At 43.0% G+C, this 12939-nt stretch overlaps 1 protein-coding gene across 1 annotated transcript in view; it reads left to right on the top strand.

Annotated features, from left to right (window-relative positions):
* The window catches only part of GALNT5 (polypeptide N-acetylgalactosaminyltransferase 5), a 53216-nt gene that overhangs the window by 32419 nt on the left and 7858 nt on the right, over positions 1-12939 (top strand). The window contains exons 8-9 of the mRNA XM_042446337.1: positions 326-406; positions 5345-5506. Coding sequence (XP_042302271.1) covers positions 326-406; positions 5345-5506 — 243 coding nt within the window. The remainder of the gene's footprint in view (positions 1-325; positions 407-5344; positions 5507-12939) is intronic.

Genomic DNA, 12939 nt, shown 5'->3' with positions numbered 1-12939 from the left:
GAAGGCAATGTCAAACCTCTTCTGGAAAAACTTTGCCAAAAAAATACCATGATCTGGTTACCTTACAGTCGCCATAAGTCAGAAACGACTTGAAGACACACAACAACAACAAATTTTATATTATGATTTCATAGTTACCGCTTAGAGATGACAATAACCAGTAACTAAGAAATCTAATGGTTTTGAAATGTTCTTGCTGTATCATGTCAATAGTGTTTTAAGCCGATGTATGCCTTGGTGTTTTATGTGATCTACATAATAGGATTTTATGCCTACTTAGAAGCCACTTTTCTAAATTTTTGCTTCAATTGTTTATTTGTTATAGATTATTAATATTGCCTTGGCTAAATGCATTACTGTGAATCAATCAAGTCTGGCTTTTGAAACTTGTGATGTTAACAACAAGGTAAGAATGTCCTTGGGTTTCCTTTGGATTCTGCATGTTAGAAACTAAATGGGATTGTTCAAACAAATGTCTTAAAATATCTGTTTGAAAGGCCAATATAGAGAACACAGACCAGCCCTACACACAGTGGGTGGGTTTTACCTGTAGGCTTCCCTCCCACCATTTTTAGGATACTGTGGGGTATAATACCAAAAAGCATGGACAGCAGCAGCACTGGGCAATAGCCACAGACTGGGGTTGGGTGGGTGGATGGGTGGTGTTGGACCCTCCCTGTCTATTACCCCTCTGCCTCTGCCTTTGATGCCACAGTGTAGTAGTGGAAATACCTCCACCTTTTTTATATGTAAACAATGTGTGTGGTGGTGAATGCCTTGTTTTAAGGTGGCTCATATGTACAGTCCACTCTAGGAAAAACAGTCCTTCCTTAAAACAAGGCATGAGTGATTAGTGTCTAAAAAGTGGAGCCACTACAGGGAGGGATTTATGCTCCAACATGCAGTGAAGTTGCCAATCATTGACACTGGGTAGTGCCCTCTGTAGGGGGGAGTGCCCAACGTCTTCGCCATCTCCAGCTTTCAGGAACCATAAAAGAACTCTCCTCCCAGTAGTTACCTTGACACTAGTTACCATTTTGTGCACAGATCACAGTGCAACTCTGGATGTAGTTCTTCAGAGTCCTTGCCACTCACTTTATATTTGCATCTTCCAGTTACAGTATATACAGTACACCCTTGCCTTACGTGGCGATCCAGACTCCTCTGTGTAAGGCAAATAGTGCATATGCTTGAGCCCCATTGAAAATAATGGGGCTCTTGCATGACATGTGGTGTGGCGCACGCACTATTCAACTTCTCTATTTGGCCTCTAAAAAAGTACACTTTTTAATACCCCAAACAATAAAAGTTTGCAAATGACACAAAACTGGGAAAGGTCTCTAATACATGTGAAAGTAGGAAATTAATTCAAAAGGACCAAGATAAACCAGAAGATTAAGCCAAATGCAAATTTTTACATTTAGGCCACAAAAACCAAATGCACAGGTATAGGATGGGCAATACATGGCTCAGCAGTTCTACATGCAAAAGGACTTTAGGATTATTGTTGATCATAAATTGAACTTGAGCCAGCAGTGTGATGCTGCAGCAAAGAAGGTGACTTCTATTTTAGCCTGCATTAATAGAAGCATAGTTTCCAAGTTGAAGAAAATAATTGTCTCACTATATTCTGCACTGGTCAGGGTTCTTTTGGAATACTGCATTCAATTATAAGGCCCCTCATTTTAAGAAGGATTTAGATAAGCTAGAATAAGTTCAGAGAAGGGCAATTAGATGATAACAGGTATGGAAATCAAAGCATATAAAGAAAGGTTGAAGGGGCTGGGCATGTTCAGCCTGGTGAGGAGAAGACTGAGGGGTGACATGATGGCACTCTTTAAATATTTCAAGGGCTGTCACAGAGAGGAGGGGTCTTACCCAGAAGGTAAGACCAAGTCTAATGATCAGAAGTTTCAAGAGAGTAGATTTCAATTGAACATTCAAAGGAACTTCTTGACAGTAAGAGTGATTCAATACCAGTTGCCTGGAGAGGTTATCAGGCAGAGGTTATCAGATAGAAGGTAATATTCTTCTCAATTTGTTACAGGTGTGAGCAACAAAAGACTGAGTACTGTCCATCCAGGATGTGATAGTAGTACTTTTAAAGTAGCTATTGGGGCTTTCTGTACTGCCATTTGGGACGTCCGGAGGACGTCCCATTTTAAAAAAGGGGCGTCTCTTATAGACGCCCCTGGGCCTAGTACGGACTCCGTCTGTACAAGATGGCGCCGGCCCTTCTACATGGCCGGCGCCATCTTTGCGTATCGGACGCTGAGCGTCCGTACGCGTCGCGTCCCTTGTGACGTAGCGAGTGCGCCCCTGGCGCCTCGCTACGTCGCAAACGCGACGGAAAAAGAAGCTCCATTTTGGAGCTTCTTTTTCAGTCCGCAGGGGAGCCGCGCCGTGTGGAGGCTCCGGCTCCCCCATGGACTAGCCGGTGGCGGTGGCAGACCGCCGCAAAGCGGCGGTCTGTACCCCGCCATTGTTACATTGCTTACATGCCTAGAATCCTGGGAGCTTATCAATCCTGGGAGGTACAAAAGAGGGTGTGATGGGAATGGAAGGCGGCATAGAACGTAGTTTACTGCGGCCAGAAGTTCTCATTGCGATCTGGATGCATTCCCCAGGAGGCGATTTTCAGAAACTATTTAGACGCATTCCTGAAAATCGCCCCCTCTGGGACGTATCTGGAACGCAATGAGAACTTCCGGCAGTGGCATTCTCCTGTGCAGTAAATTGCATTCTATGTCGCCTTCCGTTCCCATCGTGCCCTCTTTTGTAACGCCTGTTCCAGGGCCTGTGCAATAAACTCCCTGGTCTCTTTCACACTACACAATTATAGCACTTTGATACCATTTGAACCGCCATGGCTGTATCCTATGGAATGGTGGGATTTGTAGTTTGGCGTGGTAGTTAGGATTCCCTCTGACTAGAGAACTCTTGCCAATCTACAAATCCCAAGATTCTATAGAAGGCAGTCATAGCAGTTGATATGGATTCATAGTGCTAGAACTGTGTCATGTGAAAAAGACTCCTGTGATATCTTGCTTTGTCTTCAGGATGACAAAAACCTTCCCAGAGCTCTCAGAATAATAGTAGCTGTTCATTATAACTTCTTTCTGGGTTACTTATTTCAGTATATGTTTGTTTCAAACCTATAATTCATTTTTGATTGGTTGTTGTTGGAGTTTTCTAACTTCTGTACAGATACTGCTGTAAGAAAAGAAAAATCTATATTGGCACTATTGTAAGATGCAGGGCAGGAGAACCATAAGCCCTGGCTCTAAGTCCAACTCTCCTAGCATACCAGTCGAGCCCTCTCGGTTTCCCCAGTTGTCCCATGATATCATTTGGTGATTTCCCTGTTTTTGCACAGGCATTTCTCCTGTTCTAAAAGATTACCATGTCTCTCTTGAAAGCTAGGTTAGTGGAAATAAGGGCTTTATGCAAAAACAGGATGGTATTTTGATTCCAGCTATTTGGCTTTGGCCCCTTCCACCAGTATAGTACAGCCCCCCGATATCTTGAAATTCAGTGTGGCTTCTGGGGTTAAGAGGCCAATCTTCCTATAAGGAAAGAGAAATAATTTTTGAGGGAAATACAGACTGAATTGGCTAGAATGATATAATCTTGTGAATGTGCAGACCTTGTTAAACAACTGCAGGTATCCCCCCCCCTTTTTTTTTTTTTAAGTGAGTAACAGCTTCCCATTACCTCCCCAAAGTCTTATGCAGTCCACCTCACTGTCTTGCATCTGAAAGGCATCGTGTGGCCTTTTAAATGCCAGCGTCTCAAGCAAGCACTGAATATGGGAACTTTGTTAAAGTTTTGGTGGATCCACTGCATGGCTGTTGCTACCTTTAGTCCTTGTGAAAGCATACATGACCTGTGGCACTTTGTAGTGGTGCAGCTAAAAATTAGGACCAGGTTATTTGCAATAGCAACCAATGAGAACAATAATTCTAGTACTGTATTCAACCAGAGAAGAGCAGAGCTGAAAAAGAGCAGAGTTGGGAAAAGTTACTTTTCTTTAGACTAGAGCTCTAGAAATCTCCCAACCCCCCCCCCCCCATGGCCACTGAAATTGTTGGCTGGAGGATTCTGTGAGTTGTAGTACAAAAAACAAAACAACAACAACAAACCAAAGATATATTTTTTTCCTTACTCTGGAAGTCAGTATCCCAGAATGGGCCAGTTTGTATCCCAAGACCTAGAGAAGAATCTCAGCAGCTCCATCTACTTCTTAGGGGATTAGTAGGAAGACTAGTGCCCGGATGGCAACTTACAAAATAAGTCTGAATAGATTAGCCAGCAGTGGTAATTAAAAGACAGCAAGGAAAATGATGAGCACTGTGGATATTTGTAGGGCTATGAAAATGCCATTGAGCCAGTCTCTTTAGAATTCATGGGCTAAATCAGGGGTTCCCAACTTGGGGTGCCTACATTCCCAGGGGATTCAAGGTGGAAATGTAGGGGATGTGGCAAAGAGTGGCTTATGTCCTTGAGTGAGTCATGAGTTGTCATTCATTTTCCCCCAAATAAATTAAAATCTAATTGCTCACGTTAGATTTGCATTTTATGTTATGAGTTAAAAGCTTATTTTATTAAGTTTGATTTGTTCACTTACAGTATTATATGTGGATCTGTTTGTGGTTAAAAATTAAAATTAGATCTCTTCATCTTTATTTATTTTTTATCTCTTCATCTTTAAAAGTGATATACCTTTTGTGGAGGTGCAAACATTAATCAGACAGAAAAGAGAAGAAGGGAGGTACTGAATACTTCCTCATGCAATAAATGTTAAATATAAGAGCAGCCTTAGGCTTTAAACCTGTATATATTGTGGGCATATCTCCCATGGAATTCAGTGGGGTTTCTGGATAGATGTGCAGTATTGCTTGTTGTTTGACCATATAGTTTTTATCATTTAAAAGCCAGGAGTGCGGGTTAAGAGGTGAAAGAAAGCCCCTTTGCGCTGGCTTGGGGGCAGCATCAGAGTGCTGAGTTTAGATGCTGCACACTCTGATGCCACCCCTTGACCATACGGTGGGCAGCTTTGGAGCACTCTGGCAACACAGCATTTATATGCCACACACCGCAGGACAGCTGCAAAGCCATGGTGGTGGAAGAAAAGACGGCTTTTTGCTTGCTCAAAAAGGAGTGGCATTTTGCAGCTTCTTTTTGTGCTGGCAAAAATCCAAGTTGGGGCATTCAAAGGGGCGGTGTCAACCCAGCATTCAAAGGGGCGGCATCAAGCCGCCCCTTTAGGACCATTTGTTTCGGCCCTAAGTCTGATTGCCAGCAACCAAAGTATAGTATGTAACAAGTTTTTTCCTTTGTGCAGAACCAAAAATTCAACTACACATGGCTGAGACTGATCCAGCATGGAGAGTCCTGTATAGCACCAACTGATACAAAAGGGACACTGGGCCTGCATCCTTGTGATAAAAGAAACAATACCCTGAAATGGTTGCATAAATCACTAGTGGCTTTTCATCCAGAACTCGTAAGTGTAGCATTTGTAAATGATTCCCCCACCTTACTGTGGCTAAACTGGAAATGGTGCAAAACAATGGAAGCCTTTTACATCATTTCCATTTTTATCGCAATACCAGACACTCCTCATTCATGCAACGAAGTGGTTTGTGTATGCAATACTTTTCACTATATTTTATGGTTAGCAGGTAATTGTGAATATTTGTTTCATTTTTAATGTATCTTGCTTGTCCTGAAAGGAGTCTAGGGTGGGGCACATGGCCACCATCCCACCCTTTTTATCCTAACAATAAGCCTGTGGGGAACACATGAATCTCATCTCAGGAGAAAGGTAGGATAGAAATTCAATAAACAAGCAAACACTAGGCTGAAAGATAAAATCTGTCCCAGAGTCATCCAGGGAGCTTTGAGCTTAAATGTAGATTTGAACTTATTAACTCATAATCTGACACTGTAATCATTACATTACATTTGTTCTCAAGTAACAAGTTCAAATGTTTGAACTTCCAGGTGTCTCCAAACTATGATTTTGATAGATGAGAATCAGGGAGATTGTAAAAGCTGGCTAGTAGATGTGTATCTGAAGCTCTATGTTTCCAGTGAGGTGCTTGTGAAGGACAGTTGGTTTATGGAATTTTTGTAAATTCTTCACTTGGAAGTGAAATAGGCTAAACTTCTTAACTTTCTGCATTGACCATGAGACACATTGTGTGCCTCCAAGTCATTTCTGACTTATGGTGACTCTGAAGTGAGCCTATCACAGGGTTTTCTTGGCAAGATTTCTCGAGTGGTTTGCCGTTGCCTTCCTCTGAAGCTGAGAGAGTGCGACTAGCCCAGGGTTACCCACTGGGTTTCTGTGGCTGAGCAGGGATTTGAACCCTGGTCTCCAGAATAGCAATCCAATGTTCAAACCACTACAGTACATCACACTGGCTCTCATGATACAGATAATGAGTCAAAATGAGCAGCCATGCAAACATGATACAGATAATGAGACAAAATGAGCAGCCATGCAAACAGCATCAGAAGCGATATCTCCTTAGTGGTATTACTTTCCTGGTTTGTATGTATCATTCTCCATTTAGTTCAGTGGATAGGTGAAATTGTGGTGGCTGTTCTGGTGGTTCTTGTTGTTCCTGGATTAGGACACTTAAAGTGTCACAGATCAATTAGAAACATATATTGGAGGGTACAATTCAAACAAGTTGAGACCACTTAAAAAACTGAATGCAGCAATAAAGAACAGGGACAAATCAAACACAGACAGAACTTGAATGGGAAAAAAAAGAGTTCAATTCAAAGGCAGACCGAAGAGGCCAGCAGGGATTTAGAGGAACAATTTAATTACTGGAAACCAAACAAAGTGAAATTATTTTCCCTTGCTGTCAGAAAACAATGAGGAAGAAATGCAGTGGATACCTCTGAAGTGATTTCCTATGTGTGTATGGTTGTGAGAGCTGGACAATGAAGCAAACTGATATGAAGAAAATAAACTCATTTGAAATGTTGTGCTGGAGGAGAGTACTGTGGATACCATGAACTGTCAAAAAGACAGTAAATGGGTCTTAGAGCAAATCAAGCATGAACTGTCCTTAAAAGCCAAGATGACTAAACTGAGACTGTTGTGCTTTGGGCATATCATGAGAAGACATGACTCAATAGAAGAGACAATGGAGCTTCCGACTTTTAAAAAGTGCTAGGAGAGTGTGTCTGGAACCCAGCGTGGACCTGCACTGATGGCGGGCAGTGAATGGCAGCACTTAATAATAATAATAATAATATAATAGTTTATTTATATTTCCCGCCTCTCCCAGATGGATCGAGACAGGATTACAGCTCACTGAAATATACATAAAAACACATGTGACAATTCCCACCTCTATCCCGTATCCTGGCTCCAGCCTGGGAGGCTGGAGCTGGTTTTAAAGTACATGTGATAAGCTCCAATAATGATATTTTGGTGAGGTAGAATAGGAAAAGAGAAAAACTGTGTTAAGGGTTAATAACTTCAGTCAATGAAGCCGCAACACTCAGTTTGCTGTACCTGAGCAGAATTGTTGATGACAGGGTGACTTGGAGGTTTCTTCTTCATAGGGTTGTCATACGTTGAAGTCAACTTGACAGTAATTAACAACAACAAAAGCATTTAAATTTAGATCAATACCATTGTACAGTATAATCAACCTTTCTGGATTATAAAACCACAATCTGTGTTCTCTGAATAGCTCAGGAATGAAGGTGGCCAAAGTAAAGCACTGGGACTGTATGTGGCACCACCCAAGGGTGCTTATTTGACACTTGACCCTTCCAACTCTCTGTACTGACCTTTTTCCTGCTCCTGGAAAAAGACAATGTCCCTTTTAATTAGGTTGCAGTCCCCTATTTGGGGAGGGGAAGCATTTTAGAAATCTATGCAGTCCTCACAAAGTCCCAGGGGCAGAAAATTGGCATCTAAATCTGCTTCAGTTGCTCATCTGTGATGTGGAGGGAAAATATCCTCAATTCAATCCTGGGTGTCTCCAGTTGAAATCTCAAAGTGAAGATAAATGCACCAGTTTGAGATGCTGGAAAATCACTCCAGTAACAACAGGGCATGGTAGAATATACTGGTTTTTATCAGTGGATCCACAGTATTGCTATTTTTTAATGTACATATCTCTCTGTGTGTATTTGTTGTTGTTGTTGTGTGCCTTAAAGTCATTTCTCACTTGTGGCAACCCTAAGGCAAATTTATCACAGGGTTTTCTGGGGCTGAGATTGTGTGACTCACCGAAAGGTCATCCACCAGACAGGAAATTGACCCCAATCTTCAGTAGTATCAATCTTTCTGGATTATAAATCCACAGTCTGTGTTCTCTGAATGGCCAAAGTGGAGCACTAATCTTCAGAGTCCTAGTCCTTACACTCAAACACGCTGTGTGTGTGTGTGTGTGTAACATCTGTAAATTAAGTACATTATAGTTTAGATTCTAAGATTATGATGCTTCTTTAATGCATTTGTCCTAAAATTCAAGTTTTGCCTAATTCTTAGAATTGTGTGATGTGTGTATGTGCATAAAAACATAGGCTGGAATCCTGTTGGTCAGCTCAAAATATCTCAGACTCATTGAATCAGTTGTTGAACGGTGAGTCAACATCTGATAAGTCCCATTGATATAATAAATCTACTCTATTTGGAACTAGCAACAGGATTCAAATTAGCATTCTAACAGTTAAAAAACTTGCAATTAGTTTTAAAAAGGTATTAGAAATCCCTCATAATCTCAGACCCTAAATTGTAGTTTGTCTGGGATAGTTTTGTGATCTCTTGGTATGAAGCAGTTCTTTATATCATAGATGGGTATACTTACGTCCATTGGTCCCTCTTGGGTCTAAGCACTCAGTGTTGGATTGTGGTTTTGCCACTGAAGAGTCTTTTTTTTTTTTTTTTTAAAAATGGCCAAATATATCTACTGTTTTTATTGATTTTTCATAATAAACCCTAAGCTTTACCATGCATTAGGGCTTCAGTTTCTCAGGGAGCTTTATCTTTCTGGAAGGCTATCCATAAAACACTCATTTGTAATACTTCAACAATAAAAAATAGTTTCTCTAAACTGTCTTGGTCAAAAAATCAATGTAATGACTATATTAGAAGAATCAGTCTAAAGACTATATTTAACTCTGTATTAGAAAAGAGTCATTTCCAGTCTTCAGTGATTTTTCTAAACACTACTGGAGTGCCAAAGGTAAATTTTAAAATGCCTTTTCTCCATCTGAGAGTGTGTGTGTGTGTGTGTGTGTTTTAGCAGACTTTTTCAGTACAAGGTGAAGGGAAATGGAAGGAAGTAATCACAATTATAGTATCTGATCGATAATCTTGTACAAAATCCTGATACTGAGGTCCCTTTCATTTATTCCTTCTTTTTACCAATCTTAGTGCAAAGCCTCTTAAAAATGAAAATGCTTCTTTCTGTGGCTGCAAGGTTTTGTGAAAGCATATGAAAAACGATTGGCCATTTAAGTTACCAGATAGCATGTCAGGTCCCATTGATGTTCTTTGATCGACTGCTGAACTTTGGGTCTTAAGACAGATTGGTCCCTGCCACAATAAAGAAAGTTGTGTTTCCTCTCCCACCCCCCAAAAAATATAATACAGTACCTAGTTCAGCACAATTGGGCAAAGATGATTGCACCTCTATGAGATTTAGCTGGCGGCAAGCTTGAGCTATACAATTTTATCCACTGAGGTAAAAGATCAGATTAGTTTTTATGAAAGCTTCAAATGCTACAGGAAAAGAGTACTGGCCCTGTGGGAGAAATGCAGCCTAAAGTTATCGCTGTCGTGTCAAACCAAAAGATGGATTTATTTTCTCCAAAGGTAATGTCTGTCCTCTGCCAGCCCACCTTCTATTTGCACTGTTTAAGATGAAGAAAAATCAACCACAAACCAGTCTGTTCTTTAGGGGAAATCAGGAAGCGAAATTTACATTGGAAACATTTTATGTTTCATTTTAATAAATAATTTTAATTTTATTCCTATCCACAGACCATAAGACAGAGAAATAAGTCACAAAATTCAAACTGAAATAAACACATAACAATTCAATGCATAATTCAGCAGAGGTGGATTTAACAGAAGTAGTGTAAGAAAGCAAAAAAGTATGATAGAACAGGCACAGAACAGGTTGACTTTACAGTACCTGTGCCTTAGGGGCTTGACAGACGAGCACTTCTGTGCCGCCCGTTTTTGCCCCGCATTGTTGCCGCAGCAACTAAAAGGTGTGGCAGTGATGTGCTCCCTCTTGGGAACAAAAACAAGCTGCCAAAAGCAGCTTCCTGGAAGGGGCACAATTGGCGTGCTCGCACGCCCTGGTCACATCACTTCCAGCCAGCACAGTCTGGGTGCTGCAGCATGCTCACGCCATCATGGCGGCCCCCATGTGGACGAGGCCACACCATCATGGCGCCAGTGGTGTGTGGATGCTCTGCACTCCCGAGCTCTAAAATCAGCCCCAAACCACCGCTTTCCGGGAGTCTGTACCGGGTCTTAGTTTTCATAACTGCAGCACGAAACTTGCTGAGATTTTCAGTAATTGTTTAATTAGTGTCTGCTGTTAATGCAGAGATATAGAATTCATCAGAACTCCCTGCATTTGAATGAAGACAAAATAATATGAATTCTTACAATACAGAGCAATGGGAAATGGTGTTAATGGGCTTGTGGGCTACAGGGTTTATTTTAGATATTCCAATTTGGCAGTGTGTGTGACTGTGCATGTCTGTGTTTTAGGGTCAGGACATGAGCTTCAAGCTTTGCATATGCCTTTCACACCACAAATGTTCTGTAGTTGTGCAGGCATGACCCACAGCAGTGATTGTGCAGTCACATACAGCACCTTTATGCATCTAGATTTACCCACATGAGTGCCCTTTTCCAGACATGAATGCCCTTTTCCAGACATTCCATATGAACGTGGATGCTGGAGCAGGGTTATCAGGGCATAGTCTTACAATGCAGATCCACATGTTATATATCTGCATGCAAAAATACAGGCAAGAGGCATTCATTTTTGTTGCGCTGTCATTACAGGACACCAAGCACAAGCCTCAGTTACTGTACATGAACATCAATATATAATTATTTCATGGTAATTTAAACTGGGCTTGAACATAACAGCTTCTCATTCAGTTGTACTGCATCTGAAAAGACTGCTTTCCCCGTACACCCAACAGAGCTACATTTAGGTTTTGTGTGAATATAGAGAACCACTGCAGCATTGGTGTACATGTGTATTGTGAGCCGTACAGCTCTAATGAACAATGAGTCTTTGGTGGCCAATATATGGTCTGAGAAATAGAAAGGAAATTTCATTTAGCCCTTTGAAAATCAGCTTAAATCAAAGCACTGCTTTTTCACTAGTTTGTATGTCACACCCAAGTTGTCCAGGTTTCTCTTATAAAAGACATGTAGTAAGTTTTGGGCAGCACTACAAAAGACTGACAGGGTGTGTCTGGACAGGCAGGTCCATAGTTTCACAAATAGTCCTATGAGTGCAGAATCTTTGTATACATAAGCAGGGAAGTAGCCAGGATTTTAGGAAGGGGGGTCCAGACTAAGTGCCACCATTATAATGGGGCTTGAGTGCAGCGGCGCAGCAGCACACACCATTCATTTTTCTAATGGAAGGGGGGGTCCGGACCCCCAGAACTCCCCCCCCCCGGCGACGTCCCTGACATAAGCTCTGTTAATCAGCCAGTTTTCCATTTGTGGTATATTGGGTGTGTACCACAATCCCATGCCCTCCGTTTACTTCCTGTACTTGCATGATAACTTGGTAAAGTGTCCATGGGTTATGTATTTCTTCTTCGTGGTCTCTGCGAATCATACAAATGGGTTTCACTGCGCCTGCGCAGTGCTGCTCGGAACCTACTGGAATCACTGTGCAGAGCTCACTCTGCACAAATTGCAACTTTTTGGCGGTAACTCCGCCCACCCGTTATAAGGCCCCTGCCTTCCCGCTCTTTCCCCAGTTCCTTTTTTCCGCCGCGCTAGCTGCTTCAGAGGAACCTTCGCTTGCTTTGCTTGCTAGGAATCACTTTCGTTTTTGACTTCGGACTGTTTTCTGACCATTCTTTGTCTCCCGCCCCTGGTAACTTCGGACCTTCGGACTCCTTAGACTTTGAGATGCCTGCGGCTTTCAAGAAGTGCGACATTTGCAAGGGCAAAATGCCCGTTCAGGATCCGCACTCTACCTGCCTGCTCTGCCTTGGTCCAAGCCACGACCCAAAGGCCTGCGCACTCTGCAGATCCCTCTCTTCCCAGGCCCGGAAAAACCGTGAGTCCCGGCTTACTTCGGCGATTGCCCTGGGAAAGCTGCAAGAAAGAGGTTCGCGGTCCTCTTCTGTCCCGCCTCTGGGGCCCCCCGCTGCATCCTCTCGAGCAAGTGTCTCCAGCGTGGGATCGGGAAGAGCCGCCTTCCCCAGCGTGGTGTGTGTCCCGGCCGGGACCCCTTCCACCACCGCCGATGTGGCCCGTGGCTCTAAACCGCCCAGTGCCACCGACAAACCCTCCAAGCGCCCCCATAAACCATCGGGGACTGAGGGTACCGAACGGGCCTCCAAGCCAAAGGAGGGAGCGGAGGGCCCCCGTTCGAAGGAGGCTTCCAAGCCAGAGGACCATCTCGCCTCGCCTGCATCCTCCAAGGCATCCAAGGGACCGGGGCCTTCCTCATCAGCGGCGGCCGCTGTTCTCTTGGATCTCCCTGACAACCCATTCTTCCCTTTGGAGGAGACTCCTAAGACCGGGAAGAAGAGGCACCGTGACAAGGCTGATCGTGATTCGGCCTCTAAAAAGGCTAAGTCCTCCAAGGAGAGACCAAAGGGCAAAGAGCGCTCCCCCTCCAGACGGGCTCGCGCCCCCGCCTTGCCAGCTCCATGCCAGGAGCCAACGTCGGTAGACCA

The sequence above is a fragment of the Sceloporus undulatus genome, chromosome 1 (assembly GCF_019175285.1).
Source record: "Sceloporus undulatus isolate JIND9_A2432 ecotype Alabama chromosome 1, SceUnd_v1.1, whole genome shotgun sequence".
NCBI lineage: Eukaryota > Metazoa > Chordata > Lepidosauria > Squamata > Phrynosomatidae > Sceloporus > Sceloporus undulatus.
This window is presented reverse-complemented; position numbering and strand designations above follow the sequence as displayed.